The following is a 21,407-nucleotide window of genomic DNA, read 5'->3' as shown; positions in this document are numbered from 1 at the left end:
ACTGGGTTCCCAACAAGACAAACCTCAGAGAAAGTGCACTTATGCTTAGTTCTTACTCATTCAGCATACCAACACTAAAATAAGAAATATAGAACCTACATGTCTACATCTAGTGTATAAATATTTAACATAAAAAAAAATCAGACAAATATCAAATTGGCCAAAACGATTAATCATTTATATGCAAATGAAATATATCAGCCATACACAATCAATGGTTAAAAAGAGGCTACAATTACAAATATTGAAAATACAAAAAGCATGATAAACATAAAAGAACAAAGATTTTCAAGGTACTGCTTTAGTTTGGCAGTATCAAGAGCATAAAGCATAAACTGTTAAAAGATCAGCAATTAATAATTATTGGTACCAATCATAGCATTAAAATAAGGCATAATTAATCATATTATTAAAAATTAAAAATAGAACCTTTTTGCCTTAAACCTATACTTCTGACAATTAATAGTACAAATGTCAATTTCAAATCAAAGGGCAACACAACAATTAAAATATTACATAATGTAAAATCATGATAACCACATTAGGTTAAAAACTTTTCAGAAAACCTAGACAAAGTTGAAAACAGGAAAGATAATGAAAAAGTAAAAAATTGGATTTTCATCACCCTGTCACTGACATTTGAGAATCTGCCTTTCAAAGCAAGTTAGTAGTATGTCCCCTCAAGGCGGTTAGCTTTGCACTTATAAATGTTTATGGAAGTCAAGAACTGTGAACCGGAGCACTTTAGACTCAATTAACAAAGAATGTTCAGATGAAAATTCTCTCATGTGGCTAAACCTTAAAGCCACTGATAGATTTGGACTTCAACACCTCATATAAAATTTCCAGGAGATGCTTACTGTTGACAGATTCCTTGTATTAATTCTTCCAAGAGGTTTAAAGTAGTAATCCTAGCACAGAGACATTAGACAAACACCAAGAACTTCAAACTGAAGTCCATATGCCATACATGAAACTCGGAAATTTCCTCAGAAATGTACCGTTTTGAAGCCAAAATGCACTGCACTGTTCTGATGTGGAATAAAATGCATGTGGAAATGTGGGTCTTTAAGAGAAATTACCATGAATACAAGGGAGAAATGCATCAATTTTATTTTATTTAAAAAAATCAAAAGCAAAACATAGATTTAGAAACCATGTTTTTAATTCCTTGTTACAGTGGTGCGAATTCATTTTCACCCCTGATCGATGATAAAACCATGTGTTTGTTTGTAAAGCCTTTTTATTTTATTTCACAGTACCTTTCAGGTGACAACTAGGATTTCAAAGCATTAATTAGTAGGAGGAGATGTTCCAGAAAACTCTTAGTTTGTGGACTTAGTTTAACAGGTAACCAATGGCATGTTTTTCAGATTAGTTAATAAAAGTTCAATGTTTCTGTTTCTTTGTTTCCAAGAGAGGTCAGAGATACAGAGAAATAGCTTAGAAAAGGGTTAGAAAATACATTAATTATAGGATGAGCCGGACGGTATGGTGAACTTTTTTTTTGTGACTTAAAAAGCTTTTGAGAAAATGAGGTAGACTTTAATTGACTCTTGCAGAGGCGATTGCTGTCTGCAGAGGATTTATTTTATTAATTGTGTGGTTGTGTACAATATGACATACGCATGCATACACTCTACAATAACAGTGCATGGTGGATTATTTGAAAGGATTATTTTAGATAGGGCATGTTACAATTTCATGTCTCAGTGATACCTGTGTTAATGGAAGGTATATTCCTTCTTCAGTGAAAACATTGTCTATGCCCCGGGTGCTGAGTGTATCAATCAAGAACCAGTGAAATTCCCAAGTGCTTCTTGCTCACACTCTCTCTTTCTCTCTCTCTCCCACACACACACACTGTGTTTGTGTGTTATTCTCTAAAACATTATGCTTTAGGAATCTTCAATCCACATTTTGGTCCGTCAAACAGATGCCTGGTTCATGAATCATAGCTTGTTAAGCAGGTTTCTGGTCATGATCCAGGATTTTTTTAAGCAGTTCAACTGACTAATAAGCTCCAACTAATTAAAATTGGTATGTGGTCCATAATACACTAGCTTTTGTTTCATGAACAACTCCTGGTTCATCACATCATTCGCAACATCAAATATTTTAATATCCTAGGAAATCATCAATAAGAGTTAGCAAAATGAGACCTGGGTTCATGAAACTAACTACATTTCTTGAATGTGGTTCTAGGATAAGAGGGGAATTACCTCCCCTCTGGGGTGTATCTTGAACTATTCTCAAGGTTAATATATATGGCTGATTGTCTGAACATATGTAATTTTAAAACGATCTGCAGTGCATGACTCATGAAACACAAGTTGGTTTGTAAATCATATCACGAACACAGTGGAAAAGAGAGAGACAAATGTAATTTCTCTGCATACATCAGTTGATGCTTTCTTAACTGCAAATTCAATTTTATTAAAGGCTAAATGTAGATATTACATAAATATTAAACTACTCATACAGAAACTGCTAACTTGAATCTTTGATCTAATTAATAGGTACACTCACCTGTGCCCGTGTGCTGCAGCCTGGCTGAAGGAGTTCATATCACCCTGTGGAGCAGCAGAGATTCCATTTCTGTACATTGTTCCTATCATGGGATCTGCTCCTCGCTCCAGCAACAAACTAACAAGTTCAAAATTACCTGAAATTGGACAAGGATTGGAAATCATTTGCCACACTTGCAGAATAGACACGCATATGGAAGTGTGCTAACTGGGAAAGACCTTACCAGCAGCAGCAGCCAGTTGCAGGGGAGTTTCTGAGTAGTTTTCATCTCCATGTTCTAAAGAACCCTCCACATTAGCTCCTGCATCCAGCAACAGCTATGAAAAGGAGATTAGCCTTTATATGTAGCCAAAACAATCTGTTTGTATTTTTAGGAGGAGGATAAGGTTCAAATATGTATTTTGAAGTCACAAGTATTTACATTCAGCGACATTTCAGCATGATATAATCTAGATCTCTCTTCTGGCTTTGCTGGAAGAACTCTAACATCAGCTTTAGCTATCTTTAGCTTCTGCATATTGTCATTTAATTTTCATATAGCTACGGATCACAAGGCACCTTGCAACATTTGAGAGGTGGGAGACTCCTGTTGAGTATGACCTCATCAGTCTCTGAATTAATTCAATCATTTCTTCAACACTTCAAGGATGCTGTGACAGCAACTTGAAATCTTCAGAAGTGAAGAGAGTATTGCAATTCCCAGTCAGGCTTTATTTGAGAGAGGCATTCAAAGGAACAGCTCGAACAGGTTGCAAACAGCAACTTAGTTACAATACTCATGCACTGGAGTCAGAGCATCTGAAACATGTAGAATTCAGACATCTCATGTGAAGATGGGTGTATTTGACATATCTCTATCACCAGAACCTAGGGTAAGAAATTGCAGAAAATAGCAGATAAATACTCTTCCTAGTATCAAAGGTTCTAATTTGCTTCTGCTTCATGGATTTGAACATGCTTTTGCCTTTGCATGTACAATGACTCTGATGAGTGCCCCACAGGTTAGAAAGGCATTTGGGCACACCATCTGAAAGATTTAATATAGTTCAAGTTTCCAATAAAACTATCACATGTTTCATAAAATAAGTAAAGTAAATATGAGGAGCAGGTTGACCTTGTGATGTCACAAAACCTCTGAGCTTGACCCTGTTGAAGAATGAGGATTTAAGGGCCAAGTTCTCAATTGTTTTTCTGTAACCAACACAGTCTTACTTCTCACAATTCACGAATCATCCATAACTTCATCTTAATTAAGAAACAACTACTCACAAAGGTGTTCAACAACAAAAGGATAGTCTTCTCATAAGAAATGTGTTGAAAGGACCCTTCAAACCATGCAACCTACAACTTAACTGCTAACCTATAAGCATTCTACCCAAAAACAGTCCCAGGCTTTGACAAAATTATAAAGCTGGCTTGCTGCCTGTTGGAAATGGCAATTTCTGCACTGTTACCCCAATTTCGTAGCCTTGCTCCTTCTATTTTTCTGACCTTCTGTTTGTTGGCTTTAGGACTCTGGGCACATTACCACTGCTAAACAGTGCTAAAATGCATGTGCTCTCTCTTCTAATTGTAATTGTAATTGCTTTATGCCTGTATGGCATATTTGATTTACTTGTAAGTCTCTTCGTAAAGCGGTATACCATATACCCAGGACATGTAAATTAAATGCTACTACTGGGCCTGCAGCACTGGATTGTGCTGCACACATAAGTAGCCTTTCAAACCTGTCTCAGGCCTGCCACTGCAGGGCCTGTGTGTGCAGCTTACTGCCACTTGGAGGTGGCATTTAAAACTACTTGCCAAGCCTTAAACTCCCCTTTCACTACACAGTGGTCACTGCTAAGGTAGGCCCCAGGATGCTGTGTAGGTAAAGGTAGGACATGTGCTTTTATGTTTTGCATGTCATAGTACTGACAAACAGCCTAATTCATGTTTTACTACTGTGAGGTCTGCTCTGCTCATAGGTTAGGATTGGGAATTCCCTCATACACTTTTAAGTGGTAATTCCTGATCAGAAGTAGTAGATTTGCCATGTTTGTTATGTTTGGAATGGTAATGATAAGACCTACTTACTGATTCAGTTAGATTTTACGTTACTATTTTAGAAATACCACTGTTAGAAAGTGGGCATTTCTCTGTGCTTATACCTCTGTGTGCTTTGCAGCCTGTCTCCATTTCATGTCTGGCTTGGGTGACAGCTACACCTGGTGCATACTCTCTAGATGGCCACAACACAGGGTGTGACAGGATTTACATCTGCATTCATCTACATACTGATGGTCTTCCTTGGCTAGGAGAGGGTGAGATTGTTCATGCTTCACATTTATATATGCTGTGGCATGCCCTCACACAAAGGGCTGATTTACCCCCTACTGATCGTCTTGAGCAAGGGTGGGGCTGAAAGGAATTGTTTTGCACTTCCAATAGTTCTTTTGAAGTCACCCTTGATCAAAGACAATTTTGATTATATGTACAGGGGCTCTGACTCCATGATTTTAAAAACTGCATGGACTTTTAACCAGACACTGCTGGCTCTACATGCTGCACATTACCAGAAGACTGCTGTGCTGCCAAGAGGAACCACCACTTTAACTGCTTTGCTGTGTTGTGCCTACCTGCTGCCTGATGAGTCGCCACAGGGACTGCCACTCTGCTACAAGTAACTTTGTGTGCTGGCCTGCTGCCTGCCTGCCTGTTCTCCAGAGATGGGTAAGCTTGCCCCTCCTTGTCCTTGTGGGATCTAGAAGGAGTCCATCAAATCCCATGGAAATCGGCCGTGGGACTTGTGAGTCTGGCCATCGCCAGCTGTTCAATCAGCACGTGGTGAGCACTACCTCAGGCTCCCCAGATTGGGTGACGGAGTGCTTTAACATTTTAAAAGAAGTTGTTTGCCAAGCGTGTGTTGAGTGCTTTCTTTTGTGTCCAAGTATCTCCTGTACACCCTTTCTTCTCCCTGCGCCACCCTCTCCAGCAGGACAGAGTCACCACAGATGCGAGGAAAACCCCAGGGAAGGGGTGAGAACGGAGTGGAAGAACTCCACTGATGTAATCCTTGTTGCTAGGCAGCTGACCAACATCCGTGCCGCCCCGCCGACGCTGAAGAAGAATGAGGGTCGGGTGTTGCACTGTTTTTACCATATGCACATACTCTTTCTGCGATTTTGTAGTGGTGATAAAAGAATTCTTATATAAACCGCTTGTGCTTCACCCCTACATAACCTGATTTATCTCCTATGGCAGATACAGGAAAGTAGCTCTACAGTTTATGACTGCCAGGATTATGATACATTAATCACAGGGGCAATATTCCAGATGCTGTGGTAAGATTGTACTGACTGCTTTTTGCTTCTTCCATCAACTTCAATGCATTTGCTGCAATTGAGCTTACTAGTCCATTCACCATTCAGGTTACATTAAGCATAACAAAATATGTTTAAAGAGAGCCCATAATTACTAAATTAACCTTAAGCCAATTCAGTCCACAGGTCTAGATTCTGCAAATCAGATTTTATAATTTTATACGGAGATGTAGTAATGCTAAACAACCACACTATTTCTAAACTGTGAGGCCTATCTACAAAGTTAAATTTACACTTGAGTAAATCCCCACATGTAAATTTACTCTAACACTTTGTAGTAGTAAATTTATTACCTTTGGTAATTCACTGAGTGAAAATCTATTACTAAGTGTAGTTGTACATGTCTCCATCCTTAAAACAGGAGAAATAGAGAAATTTACAAGTGTAAAGTTACTGATAGTAACCTTTCACATGTGGCAGAGTTGTCCACCACTGGACAGAGATTGCCCTATGCTAAAGAATACAGAAAATGTAAAAAGTTTATTAAACGTGAAAAAAATAGTAATAGTATGTTCATGTTAAATATTAATAGAAATTAATTTTATATAATTATTTTACATGTAGAACATAATAAAAATGCTACAGCACTACTAACTTAATCTTTAATTAAATATTTAGTTAATTTAAATAAAACGACAAATCCAATTATTTTTCCAGTTTTGTTAAAAGATTCACCTAAAGTAATATGTGTATATTTATTTATTATGTAAATTATAAAACGTTATGAATAGAAATTACTTTAGTAAAATAATTACGTATATTTTTAAGTTAGAAAAGGTTAATAAAATATTTTCTAAAGTTTTTTTTATTTTTTATTTTAAATATACTTTTAACATTGAAGTATATACATATATATATATATATATATATATATATATATATATATATATATATGCTTTATACATATACATATTTTTTTGAATAGTCAAAACTAATTACTTTATTTAACATTATTTCCTATGAAATTCTATTTTAAGTTTCTGCCCCCATTATTTTCTGTTTGAGGGTCTTGCAGTACTAGTGGTTGGCCACATGTGGTGCACAACTTACTCGAGATCTGAGCTTGAGTACATTTACTACTATTTTGGGTCATTTTAGAAGTAATAACCTTAGAAGTGCAGTTTGTGAATAGCAGACTGTGTAAGCTTTTGTGGGTGGGCATCTGTTCCTCCCTAAACGCCCTCCTAAAGCTCCATAAACCTCTCCGGTTTAATAGTAAATATTGTTCATTTTCCAGTCACTCCCTTGGTGCCTCCCACTTTTATTACTAAGTACTAAACTTGCATGTGTGATGATCTCCTGACAGAAACAATAGGAGGGGTGGCAATTTCCACCCCTACATTTATGAACTGAGTTTTGTGCTACATACCTAGTACAATTGTACTCCTACTTATGTACTGAAAAAATGCAGTTTCTGAATCAGGACCTTTGCTGGTAAAGTAGAACTCATAGTAAGAAATTCAAAGTCCCGATACTTCACCTTACCTACAGTATCATAAGTACTCACAAATACTCACTAAACCTCAATGGTTAGCAGTAAGGATACTGGGTTTTCATTATGTGCCTCAATAGCAGAACCACACACATCAGTAGCTCACCCAGAACAACTGGTCTGTGGTGCATTCCCAACTACTCCTCTAGACTTCTTTTAGAGCAATCAAAACCAGCCAAACCTTGATGGACAAAACATATGATTGAATATGTAAGTAAATTCAGTGTTCACACATTTTATTTTATTTATTTTCTTCTTAAACATACAATTGTTAGTTTATTTCACTCTTACCAGGTATAAAATGTTGGCTGACTTTAAGAAAATTGAGTCGTGCTGTGAAAATGTATTACTGTTTGCACGCACTTTGGTAATACAATCTTGCAAACCTCTGAAACACTAGCTTTATGGCTGTGCATGAAACCAGCAATTGTCCCCAGATCTACCTTGCCTCTGTCCCATTTCTCATTAACGAGGTGAGTCCACCTCGCAAGACAGTAAATAACAAGAAGAATGCTAAGTAATAAGTCCCTCCCACAAGACTGGTGCATACAAACACTACTGCCCATATTTATACTTTTTTATCACCGCATTTGTGCCGCTTTTTGATGCAAAAGTGGCGCAAACTTACAAAATACAATAGTATTTTGTAAGTTTGCCCTGTTTTTGCGTAAAAAAAATGACACAAATGCAGCACTAAAAAAGTATAAATATGGGCCTATATTTACCCAGCATTCCTCCTGTTCTATTTTTGTCTTGCAGAACGGACAAGAAAAAGGAGAAGGCAGACACTGCACGGCTTGGTCCGCCAACGAGTTTGGGTGATCGTCCTTTCCTGGTCAGCATGGCGGACCTCTAGGGGAGTCAGGTTCTTCTCCTGCTCTGCTGCACTTGTTAGCAGAGGCGAAGGGGGCTTGAAATGTGATCCAAGGAAGTCGGGCGTCCTCCGTTTAGTCTTTTCAAGATGCAAAAGAGAGTTACTTCAGGGTTGTAGAGCTGTGCATGCGCGTAAATGGGAAGTTCGACCATGTGTGGTGGTGGGATGATTTTCCCGTCCTAGTCGCATTGAGGAGTTTTAAGATGGTGAGCACAGATAAGTCTGCATAGTGGTTTTCGGTTGGATTGTAGTGTTTCCCAGTTGGTTTTTCAGCATCAGCATGGGCAAACAATCCCACAAGGGGAGGTATGGTGTGTCCTCTTCATCTGACTCCTCTTCTTTCTCCCATCATGTGAAGCCCCTATGTGGGGTGTCTAAGAAGCATTTGAAATACTTAATGAGATAGACTTTATTAGGGTTATCTCCTGTGAAGAAAGTACAACAAGAGTCTCTCAGAGTTTGTTCTTCTGTGTCCTCTGGTTCTGAATAAGTGGTTCAGTGGCCAGAGGAACAAAGAGGCAAATATATAGGAAACAACATTTTGCCTGAATTATTGGGGCATGTTAAAGCCAACATGGGTTTCTAGGAAGAGGTGGTGCCTGAGACCAGTTCTTCTGGATTATTGCATCAATTCCAGAGTGCCTCAGAGTTGGATCTGCTGGTACATCCTTTCATTTTAGGTGTTCTAAAAAGGGAGTGGAAGGACCCAGATAACATAGTTTTGCCTCGCTGCATGGCTAAATTGTATCCCCTTAAAGACATGCGTGTATATTTCCTAGATTGCATTCCTAGTAACTCTTTTATGGCCCACCTGTATGGCAGAATCTCCCTGACTGAGGATGCTATTATCATGACTGATATGAAGGTGGATACTGCCCTCAGACAAGCTTATTCTTTTTCTCATTTGGCTTTGAGGGTGGGGAATTGTGGTTTTTATGTTTCCCAGTCCCTGCTATCTGAGATAAAGGAACTATTTGATGCAACGGATGAGTCCTCGGAATATTTCTCCTAACTGGAACAAATTGAGAAACAAGTGGAATTCATGTCTGATATTGTTTTCTATGCAGTACGAGAATCAGCTTTGACTGGGGGAGCTTGCATAGCAGCAAGATGTAACCTAGTTTTGAAAGTTTGGCGTACTGATGCTGCCCAAAAATCCTCAACTTTAAGACTGTTCTTCCAGGGATCACTGCTGTTTGGTTCAGAGTTAGAGGAAAAGCTCCATAAATTGTTTAAAGAAAAAATACACACTTCATCTTAGAAACTGTCTGGCGCAGACACGTTTGGATATTCAAAAGCATCCCTTCTTTCATCAACCTTCTCATCATCAACAGCAGCAACAATGTACCCTTCAAAGAAAGTTCCATCATAAGAAATGGGTCAGGGGACAAAGTCTACCATTAAGCTTTCCTTACTATATGGACACTCCTTCACGGTTTGGGGTTGGAGGCAAACTTCTCCTTTTCAGAGCAGCATGGGAGGTATCTACTTTCGATGATGGGTTTTACGCACCGTCAAGGAGGGTCACAAGATTGAGTTGGTGACTCCCCCCAGGGATTACGTGGTGAGGCACACTCAGTAGCTCGAATGAAGAAGATGCGGCTGGCTCTGGTACCAGGAGTGATGTTTCTTCTGTAGAAGCAAGCTATAGTACAGGTACCTCTTTCTGAAAGAGGTCAGGGGTACTACTCGATCATCTTTCTACTGGAGAAATCATTGGGAGAATTCTGGATGATCCTGAAACCGAAATCTCTGAACAAGTTTGCACAGACATTGCCCATCAGGATGGAGACTCTGCACCATATAATTCCTCTGTTAACCAGGGATCATTTTATGTGTACTCTAGATCTCCAGGACACTTATAAGGTGCCAATTCATCCACTCGATCAGAAATTCCTGTGTTTTTGTATTAAGAGCCAACATTTTCAGTTTCGAGTCCTGCTGTTTGGTCTCAAAGTGGCTCCCTGTGAATTCACGAAGGTGGTGGCTCCCTTAATTGCATTGTTCCACCTTCAGGGGATTCGCATCTACCCATATTTAGATGATTGGCTTCTCCATGCTCTATCCCAGTCCCAGTTACATCAGGAGTAGGGGTGGGCGAGAATTCTGCTCCACCTGCGGATTCTTCCCACTCCACGCTGTGTGCAGAGTTCCGAAAAACTCCGCAAAGTGACATGGAGCAGAGTTTTTTCTCTTGCTCGCCAATGCTAAGTTGGTGAGTGCAATAAAAAAAAATCGCTAAGTTAGCAAGTGTGAGCGAGATTTCTGAACGCGAACTGTTGCAGTAAGCCGTGACTGCTTGCAATGAGAAAGCTGCTGCTCTCATTGAGGAAGCTGCCGCTTGAGTAGAAAATCTACTCAAGTGGCAGAAAGAAGTTAGCACCCTCTGGTGCTCCGTGTGATGCACTTCGTGCTGATTTTACAGCGTGGGAGAAACTCCTGGTGGTGAAAATCAGCGTGCTCACAGAAGTCCACGTAGCTTGGCAGAGTTTTTTCTGCACTTCAAAGAGTTTTGTGTAGCAGAACTCTACGAACTCTGCCCAGGCATAAACAAGGGGATCAGGGTAGTTTGCAATTGTGTCCAGAGTAATGGCTTCCTCGTCAGTCTAGCAAAATGCAAAATGGAGGATCTGATCTTCATTAGGGCAAGGTTTCGGACCCATCTCAACAAGGTCTTTCTTTCAGAATCCAGGATAATGGTCTTGCAGTCCCTGGCTCCCCAGGTGTTCAACCGCCAATCTCTTCCAGTGAAATGTTGGTTTCAACTCATGAGCCACATGGCAGGAGTTGTGTTCACAGTCTCCTGGGCCAGGTTTCATCTGCAACACTTTTGGAAACATCTGCATGCTTGGTGGCACTCTGCTTTGGAGGACTTGAGTGTTCAGGTCCCGATGACTCAAGACAATCAGCAGGAGCTTCTTTGATGGATGGATCCCACCTATCTAGCACAGGAGATTTTCTTCAATCATTCTCCCCAAAAGTGTTACCAACGGATGCCAGCTCATTGGTTGGGGCGGGCTACTCTAGAGGGTTTTTCTCATCAAGCCAGATGGTCCCTTCCAGATAGATGACGATCCTCCAACTGGAGGGAATTCACAGCTGTGTTTCAGGCTGTCTTGGGTTTTCAATATATTCTGGAGTGTTGCAATCTGGTGGTCCAGACGGACAATGTGGTGGCAATGGCATACCTCAACAACAAAGGGGTCTAGGTCAAAGTCCTTGAACCAGGTTGCAGCTCAGCTGTTCTATTGGGCAGAGTTTCACCTAGTGTCCTTTCACAGTACACATCAAGGGGATGGAGACTGTAGTGGCAGATTCCTTCAGCATGATATTTCCTTCCTCAGAGGAAATATTCCTAGCCAAGAAGGTTTTTCTCCAGATATGTGCCGGGTTTGGGAAACTGGGTCTGGATCTGTTTGCCTCCCGCCACAATACTCAGGTTCCCTGATTTTGTGCCAGAATTCCTCTGGTGGAAGCCTGGGGGGATGCTCTTTTGACCCCCTGGCCAAGGACTCTTCTGTATGTCTTCCCCCGATTCCATGGATTCCCAAACGCTTGGCCCTGATATTGGGGGAATGTGAGGAGTTATCTTGGTGGTCCCTTTTTAGTCACATTAGTTTGTCCCATTTTAGTTTGCCACATCAGTTTCCTCTTCTAAAGAACCTTACTGTTCAGGGTCCTTGGCTTCACCTCTCATCCCCTCTTCTCTAAGGGTATCTCTTCTCTCACTCCAGATACTCTGCCTCTTGGTGTGGATGTTGAAAGAAGGGGAGCTAAAATACAAGTGATTACCGAGACATTTAGCTATTGTCATTCAGCAGCCTAGGAAAACAGTCTTATGGTTCCCACTGGGGCATTTTCAGAAGTGGTGTTAACCCTTGAATTTTTCTCCTCTAGACTGTCCTTTAAACTACATTCTTCAGTTCTTTTGAGATAGTTTTGAGAAGAAGCTATCAGTGTCAACTCTGTGTGCTTAATGAGCAGCCATTCCGGCTTTCAGAGCTGCCTGGGGTACTCCTGGAGATTTTGATAATTTGGTAGGTTGGTAGTTGAAGAGTTTCTCCATTACCAGTCTTTTGCCCTTCCCTTGTACCTGTTGTGGTCTTAAAGCTCTGGTTTTCCATTCTTTCGAACCTTTTGAAACTGTAGATGACAGGTTACTGGGGATGAAGGTTGTTTTTCTGGAAGACATCACTTCTGCCAGGCACTAGGGTGAGTTGGGTGTGCTGTTGGCGAGAGAACCCTTTCTTTCCTTCTATGAAGATGGTGCTGTGTGCCGCCTGGGCACTTCTTTTTTACCAAATGTTTCTTCTCAGTTTCGCGGAAATCAAGAGATTGTTTTACATTCTTTAAATGAGGAGAATGATTATGTGAGGGATTTTCAGTGGCAGTTGTTGAATGTGTTTGGGTGTATGTGAACAGATCCAAATCCTTTTGTTGCCCTGATTCCCTGTTTGTATCCTTTGGATCCTCCCATCAAGCAGAAAAAGCTTCCTTGCTTTCCCTTAGTCACTGGATTAAGCAGGCCCTAGTCTTTTTCAGGATATCCTCCTCAGAGGCATTCCACCAGAGGGATGTCAGCCTCGTGAGCAGAGCATTATGGGGTTACAGTTTCTGAGATTTGTGGTGCAGCCACTTGGGCTACACCAAATACTTATTTGCGTCATTATCATTTGCATAATAAACAGGCAGATATTGCATTTTCTGGAGTCAAATCATTTGTTCCATGACTCCCAGTCAGGTTTTTTTCGTGCTGGCTAAAGCACTGAGACCACTCTACTTTAGACTCAGAATCCAATAAAGAAAATTTTGACTCAAGTATCCTAGTCATGGTAATGCTTTTGGACCTTTCCTCAGTATTCGATAGGGTCTCACTTGCTGTTTTTCTGGAGAGACTGGAAAAGATCGTCATTAGAGAAAAGCTCTGTCATAGCTGAAATCCTTTATCAGTGAGCCCCTCCATGCTGTTTTAATTCCTCCTTTCACCTATTCTGCAAAACCATTAGAGTGTGGAGTCCCAGAGGGCTCTGCCCTTAGCCCCACTCTTTTTTAATATATATCTCGAGCCTCTAGGAAAACTTCTTGAGTCTCGGGAGTGAGATTCGTATCCTACACGGATGACACTCAGCTCCTCCTGGCCTTTCAGGAAAATTTTATTTATCCCTGAGCTCCTTCAAACTCTACCCTAAATCTTTGGTGGACTGGTTGAATGTAAGCTGTTTAAAGCTGAATGCAGATAAGACAGAGATTATTTTCTTTGGCCTCAAGCCCACCAATAAACCTAGCCTTTGGTGGCGTTGGTGAAGCCTCCACCTCCTTCTGTGGCAAGAAACCTCAGGTTGAAATTTGCCTTACTTTCGTGCCACAAATCAAAGTTTTATCTGCCACCTGCTTTCTTACTCTGAGATCCTTGACAAGGATGCGTCACCTTATCCCTGTTGATCACCTCCAGGTTGGATTACACCAAGAGCTTAAATCTGGGGCTCCCGGCCTTTCTGATTCAGTGTCTCCAGATCATTTAGAATGCTGCTGCCCGGGTAATTCTGAATATTCCCCACCGGGTAGTGGTGTAAGGACACTTCCATCATCTTCACTGGCTTCCAGTGAATAAAAGAAACCAGTTCAAGGCTCTCATCCTTGCTTTCAGAGCCTACAATCACAGGGGCCTTCCCTACCTCAGACACCGGTTCAAGCCTTACGTTCAGGAGAGATCTCCTACGTCCAACAAACTTATACTTCTTCAACTCCCCCGCATCCACAAGGCCAGAAGAGGAGGTAGCTCTTTCAGTTTCCTGGCAGTTAAATTGTGGAATGTGCTTCCGCTTGACTTGAGAAACAGTGAGTCTGAAGCTGTATTTAGAAAGAGCTTAATAAACGTACTTTCTGACTCCCACATAAATGTCATTTCACATCATCACTGTTAAGCTTCCTATGGTTGACCTAGAGCCAGGGCGCCTCCTCTGAGGTAGCTGTGATCTTTACAAATGCATTCTATTCTATTGTATTGTATAATGTATTGTCTGGTGGTACAAATTTTGGTATTGGAGAGCTACAATATGCTTTGGCTTAGGTTTTGCAAATTGTTTGAAACAAATCACCACTGGGTGTTACAAGCAAAGGTGGTTTGTGTAATTTTTTAGGCTGCTTTGCTATTCCTCTTTAGTGAGGAATGGGACGAGGAAAGGGGGACATGGAGGTGATATAATATTACTTACGGGTAATTACTCGTGTTCCTCTCATACTCATCCAATTCATAATGCCCCTCCCTCCTTTGTGTTAATCCGGCTGTCATTTGTGGAGATTTGGGATTTCAGGAGGAATACTCTGTAACTATAGCCTTTAAAGGCACCTGCCTTATGGGAGGGGCTTATACTTAGCATTCTTCTTGTTCTTTTCTGTCTTGCAGGGTGGAATCACTTCATTAGTGATAAATGGGACGAGGACAACAGGACCAGAAGTAATGAAGATTACTGGCAAGTAATATCACATTACAGAACACTTTGCTTCTATAGATGGACTCCTCAAGTGTGACAAAACGACGTGCACTGTGAGCGAGTGTCGGTTTCAGTTGTTAAGTTTATGTTCTAATTTTGAAACAGTCTGAAACATTGTCATCGAGATGGGAAAGTTTTGCAAAAGTTTAAGTATTTTGACCTTAGATTCTTACATAAATGAATGAAATGTTTGTCAACTGCTTGAATAGTAGATATTAATCATACTCTATTCATCTGCAGCAGTTCACAGTAAACAACAAAAGCCCCTCCCAATGTACTTCTCAGCTTCCTAATATGCGGGGTGACTTCGGAAATGGTTGCCAGATTTCGCTTGAACATAATATTCTACATTGTTGTCTATTTCTGAGAACGATAAACATTATTGAGATCCACCCGGCCTATAGTTTCAAAATGCTGTTCACTTCATTTCAACAAGTCACCCATGCAATAACACCATAATCTAAAATAACTGGATAAACTCTCATAACTTGCAAGAACCCTCATAAGACTTAAGAAGCTTCCAAGAGGCAGGTTTTGTTCCAAATATCAATAAAGTATAATAATAGCTGCAGATAGCTGCAAGTGGTGTCACACTGCACATTCTTAAAAATGAACACTCCTATTCGGGACCCTCCAGATGGAAACAAAAAACGGACTCTCTGTCAAGACTCGCGCTAGAGCCTTTTGTAGCGTTTCCTCACAACTCACGTAGGCCCATATTTATACTTTGTTAGCGCTGCGTTTGCGGCATTTTTTTACGCAAAAGCGGCGCTAAAAAAGTATAAATACGGGCCTTACTGTTCTACCTGTATTAAGAAGGGGTTGGTAACCACAGTGTCAATGGATGGGGCATCCTTTACTTTTTGCTGGATGCATCCACCAAATTCTTAAAGAGATCACTTTTTTGTTGCTACGAACTGAAAATATGTTTTGTGATGATAAATTAAGGAATAGTTTTCCACTACACTCCCATTACTTTTGACAGTGTCGCTTCTCCATATTGTATGCTCACTCTTGCACCTGATATTAATACATTTGCAAATTTTTGGCGAACATCTATAAATTATACGTTTGTGGCTATTCATGAGCTATTGCAGATGGATCCACGGAGGAGCACCCTTAAACCCACAATGACTACTAAATCTGCAATAAATAACTCCCACCATACTGCACAGTATGGTGAAATTTCCACATTCACAATTTCACTTTACATATATAAGCATCAGACAGTCGTTTGTAAATTTGCATGTGCAAAGTGAAGCTAAACGTGTTGTAGGTTTACAGTAGGTGTACAAAATGCATTTGACTCATTGTCCCCTTTGCTAGGCAGCCGTGTTTTTAACATACACACTCACGAGCATCTAATTTTCTTCGCCAACCCAAGTTTCTCCTTCCTATTTACCTGTTCTTGACCACTTCATGATACCAATGCGCGCAAAGCCTACTCATGTTCTATTTATTTTCTATATCAGACTCAAATTTCAACTGATATAGTGCACAACATTGCCATGCAATCTGATAACTTCTGCTGCAGTGATAGCTCACCAGCATCCTATCTAGGCATCAAAACTAAATCATTCATACATCTAGAATTACTTTTTGAAAATGTAACATTCCTCAAAATCCAGGATGCTGTACAGTATACATATATATATATATCAACAGGTATTCCATTAAATTGTCTACATTACACCGTCCATTTTAGCTTTAATACTAAGTCAGGAATGCCCACCACTACTCTGTGTTCATTCTTAAGAGCTCTAATGTCAGATAATGTAACATTGCACAGTTTCAGTGCAATTATGATTAGAAATTTGGCACCAACTAGCGAGTGCAAAAACAAATAATGTTTCCTGTTAGTTGATGTCGGTGCCGGTTTTTGCACTGCTCAGGTGGTGTAAAATGCTAATCTTTAAATGGCTGGCTGGTGCAAATAATGGCGCCCAATTGCACTGCCCTCAAGCACATCTCATGTAATCTGACCCAAAAGACTGTGAATGACTACAAGAAAACAATCAATGAGCATGTTTAATGAAGACAACAGTTCATGGAGGAAATATGAATGTGATGCACATAAGGAAAAGACTGGGTGTATAAATGTTTTATTTTGTCATGAAGAGTTATTTAAATTGCATGTTTTTCCTTTTGATTCGATTTTTTTTTTAAATCACACACTATTTTCTCATCGAAATATCTGCATTATTTGCTTTAAAGTAAAGATTAAACTAGTTTCAAATGTTAGTCAAACCGAATGGTATTGTGGAAATTCTCATCCAAACAGAATTGCAATTTTGGAAAGAATTTTGCATGTAATTGAGTAAGTAGCAGTTGGAATATCAGCTCAACTGGTGTTTGATGTTTAATCAATAGGTTTTATTTATGGAAAATTCTGCCAATTCTGTTTTGAATGAAATGTTTCCTATGGCTACATGATGGTTAGTTAGAAAATTGATAAGGTGATTTACCAATGTGAATGAGTATGTTTCTTGAGTTATTTTACATGGAGGAATTTGTTTTGTAACCATACCTCCGTGGGACACTGACTACATGCTAGTATAGATGGGTGCAACTTTAATGACCCAACTGTAATTGGGTAAAACTGATAGTTCCATTTTCTTTAATTATGTATCTGGAAAGATTTGTCAGCCAATAACCGTTTTGCAGGCAACTTCATATGCAAAAAGACAATAATTTTTGTCTTCGGCAAAAAAGATGAAGAAAATCCTCATTGGTTTTCTCTTATATTTTTGACAAATAAAACAATACAGTATTATTTGGCATTCTCAGTAAGTGTCATTTTCTTCACCGTCAGTTTAAATTGTTTTTCATATTCCATCACATTGAGGTTTTTCTTAGAAAAGTTCACAAAATGTACAGCAGACTGTTTTCCTAGGTACGTGCCAATGAATTAGTGTTGCTACATCACTTTCAACTAACTCTGCTGCTTGCAGTTGGATCAAGCTGCTGACTTCGTTATCAGTCTCAGGGCCATATGTACGAACACATTTTCCCACAGACACAGAATGGGCAAAACTGCTTGCTACATCTGGCCCTCAGTCTCTTAGGCTCTAGGGAATAGTACACAATGGTCGCATTGCACATGAGAACAATTATTGACTTAACTTGGAGGCTTTGTGGGAGCGAGCATATCTTCTTCAATTTTTCATTCCTATGAGGAAATTGTAGTTATATGTTTCCTGTCCTGTTTACTGAAATTCACTGCTTTTTTCCTTAGCACAGTTTTTAAAGTTGGTGTATGGCTGCAATCAGATAGAAGGTGTTTGCAGATAGGCAGACACTTAAGGTCGGATTCACATAGTTTTATTCCACGAGTTTGACTTGCTGTTAGAAGATGAGACGTAGGTCAGCAGTAAATCTCGAGTACTTTTAGATAGGTATGTGTCAATGTGGCCCATATTCTATCACTGCATACCTCATTTGCTATTTGCTTGACATCGATTTAAAGGATTCAGCAATTTTAACTGTTCATGTGGAAGTATGGGGGAGCTACTCTCTTTCATCCTCTTTTCATTCGCAAACGTGTTCGAAACTGAAGCTCTTGTCAATCATGTGACAGGTTGTCTAATTTTGCCCACAGCTTCCTTCTCTTGCAACACAAATATGCCGCTTCAGATTTAATTAACACACGCTTAAGTTTAGGATTCCACCTTTATTTAAATTAGCTATTGCTCCTTAACATTTCCTTCTCTTATTAATGATCCCACTGCCACTATGTATCTGAAAGTTAAACCTAATTTATCGTTATGGTTCAGAAAGATGTTTTTAGAGGCATTCAGTTATAACACCATAGATTGTAGCTCCACCCCATTGGCTCCTCCCCCAAGCACATAATTATTACTGGACGATCCCAACCACCCAACTAAATTTACTTCATTACGTCTGTGCATAACATTATTGGAGGGGAAAGAAAAAAGGGACTTATGAAAGAATTTAGAAAAACAAGGTGCGTTGACTTTAGCAGTTAGGCATTTTCAATAAGCAGAATTAAAATCGAGCAAGATTGGTCCGAGAGACACAGGTTGTATTGCATCCACCATCCACGGTCCGTAGTATGGGGCAAAGGGCAGCTCAATTCAGCTATTGACTCTGAGTGATCGCATTTTGCTCTTACAGAAATGCATATCCCTCTAGAAAGGAGTCTACTACAATGACAGGGCTGGTAGAACAATCTGTAATTTAATTACTGCTTTCATTTTTTTTGGTTCATTTTTGCAAGGGGTCATTTTTGTAATGGATTATTTTTATTTACTTTTTTCACAAACATATGAATGAAACGTTTAGACTTTTCTAGATTGTTACTTTTTAAATACTTTTACACTTTTAATGTCTATTGCAAGTATTAGTAAATAAAAGTAACACATTAAAAAACAAGGCTTATAAACATAAGACCAATTAGCTTTGCCAGTGCTTGTTAAGTATGTGATTTTTATGGTTGAGAATGATTTCATATTAACATGCATTTAAATGAGTGCCTATATTCAGAATTAAATTAAACAATATAAACCATGAACCATGGAAAACATTTAAACTGTCCATGAAGGCACCTACATAGAGGTAGCGTGTACTTCCTCTGTGCTAGTGTCTGCTATTGCCAACTGTTACATATCATACTACCAATTAAAAAAAAGCAAAGTTCTGCTCAAGTAAATTTTGTTAAAGTTTGTGTGGATATACAAATCAATGGGGCAGAATGGAAAGAGGGGGAAATCCCTCTTTGAGGGCAGGTATTGTTTGAGAATAATACGCGTTGGGGGTCACATACCAATCTACAGGTTAATTTTCCCTAAGGTCAAGTCATTTAGACGACCACTGATTTGACAAATGTTCAGTCCCTAAACATATTATTCAGTCTAAGAAACTTTTTTCCATTAAGAGTGTCTGTGGCCTAAGACATGAGCCAAACAAAAAAACACGAAAAAGAAAGTTAGGAGAGGCGCCAACCAATTTCTGAGCTGGATCTACTTGCTACAGATATTTAAACAGCTACATGATGTCACATGCAAACGATGGCAGCATATCATATTGCCAGTTTTTAAATGTGGAGCTCAATATATCCAAAGTGATCAGGGTAGGATATAGCTCTGGCTTATTGCCGGTTTATCTGGAAAGGTACAGCGCTAGGTGACGTGAGCGCTAGGAAATACCTGAACTACAGGAATGTGTCCTTGCAAAACAGCAAATGTCAGTGCTGTCCAATGGCGGGTCTCTGGATGGATTGATGGATATTTATGAGCAGTATTTGGAACCTACAAAAAAGAATGTAAAAGAGGAAATCAGAATTGCCTTCTGTATGGTGATGTTGGAAAAGAAAATTGAACAGACAATGTTTACAAATGATTGGTTGGACACATTCTAAAACTGAAACACAACAGCATACCCAAAACACCCAACGCATTCTAATTTGTTATCTTTCTGCATAAAAATGCAACCATACTTTAACATCAGATAGTACAACTTCATCACCTTAGATGTCATGATAACGATAATGTTCTAATATCTATACATTTGTGATGCTGGTTCAAAAGGAAGCCATCCACATCACTATACTGGTTCAGTAAACATATTTCTCTTCATTGTTCACAATGAGAGAGATCCTATTTGCTAATTTTTAAGCAAAACACAGAAACAGAACAGGACTAGCTGCATTATTTGCATGTTTGATTGGCAAAATCGTCGAGCACAGACAAGAGAACAAAATGTGATTAGATTTAACTATCTTCTGCCAAATCAGCCAGTCGCTTTACCTTTTCCTAAGACAGCGTGACTCACTAATCATTTTGCATGTAAAGCCTCTGACAAATAGAATACTCCTACTTGTCCTTCACAACATGATTTATGGGAGTTCTAAAAAGCACCCCAGATCAAAAATACTTGACAGCACAAGATCATATAAAATCAGAGATGAGACACACACATGGCCTTGTATTTGTTTAACCATTGATGATTACACTATATAGGCAAACCCTGAGGCCACTCACTAGCCCTCTAGGCATTGGTATAAATAGCATCATTTAGAAGAAGTATAGGCTGTAACACAGAAACGCAATAGCAACTATACCAAAATCCTAAAATATGTTCTTTAACAGCAGAGGAATGCCCCTTCATCTAGTCTATGAAGCAGATAACACACTTTCTTGCTATGTGCTGAATTTCCCAAAATGTATTATGAGTATGCAATATCTACTTCTGTGAGATTTCAATCCCTTAGGTATACATCTACTAAAAGAATATTCACAAGGGTGCTTGCAGCCCAGGCAGCAGCCTTAATTCAATGATTGATGGGAGGTTTTAAGCACCTTATCTTGTTATGTAGCCAGTCTCTTCGTGAGGAGGGCATAGGAAGAGATTTGTCCATCTCAAGCTGAGGGTGCTCCAATCCTGCCCACATGTAGGATGCCAAACTCTGAAGTAGGCTTCTGAAGCTGCAAACCACTATCAACATGTCCTGCCTGTCAACTCTGAGCTAGTGGACACTTCCTGGTTAAACCCCACTATGGGTTGGTGAACTACAGAAACTCTATCCTTATCCTACGGCAGATACATTAGGTGCTTGCAGTGTCTATAGGCTTGGGCAGGTGAGATGAGGGTGGTAAGGGGAGCCCATGACACCCATCAGATTGTGATCACTTTTTTGT

General features: G+C 39.6%; 1 protein-coding gene across 2 annotated transcripts in view; it reads right to left on the bottom strand.

The window, feature by feature from the left end:
- The window catches only part of ABTB3 (ankyrin repeat and BTB domain containing 3), a 635,003-nt gene that overhangs the window by 71,493 nt on the left and 542,103 nt on the right, over positions 1-21,407 (bottom strand). For both annotated transcript variants that reach the window (XM_069228380.1, XM_069228381.1), the window contains exons 7-9: positions 19,917-20,018; positions 2,753-2,846; positions 2,530-2,665 (exon numbers count right to left, since the gene is read on the bottom strand). In XM_069228380.1, the coding sequence (XP_069084481.1) occupies positions 2,530-2,665; positions 2,753-2,846; positions 19,917-20,018 (332 nt within the window). The remainder of the gene's footprint in view (positions 1-2,529; positions 2,666-2,752; positions 2,847-19,916; positions 20,019-21,407) is intronic.

This window comes from Pleurodeles waltl, chromosome 4_1 (assembly GCF_031143425.1).
Source record: "Pleurodeles waltl isolate 20211129_DDA chromosome 4_1, aPleWal1.hap1.20221129, whole genome shotgun sequence".
Lineage (NCBI taxonomy): Eukaryota > Metazoa > Chordata > Amphibia > Caudata > Salamandridae > Pleurodeles > Pleurodeles waltl.
Note: the sequence above shows the minus strand (reverse complement) of the source record. Positions and strands in the feature narration are given on the sequence as shown.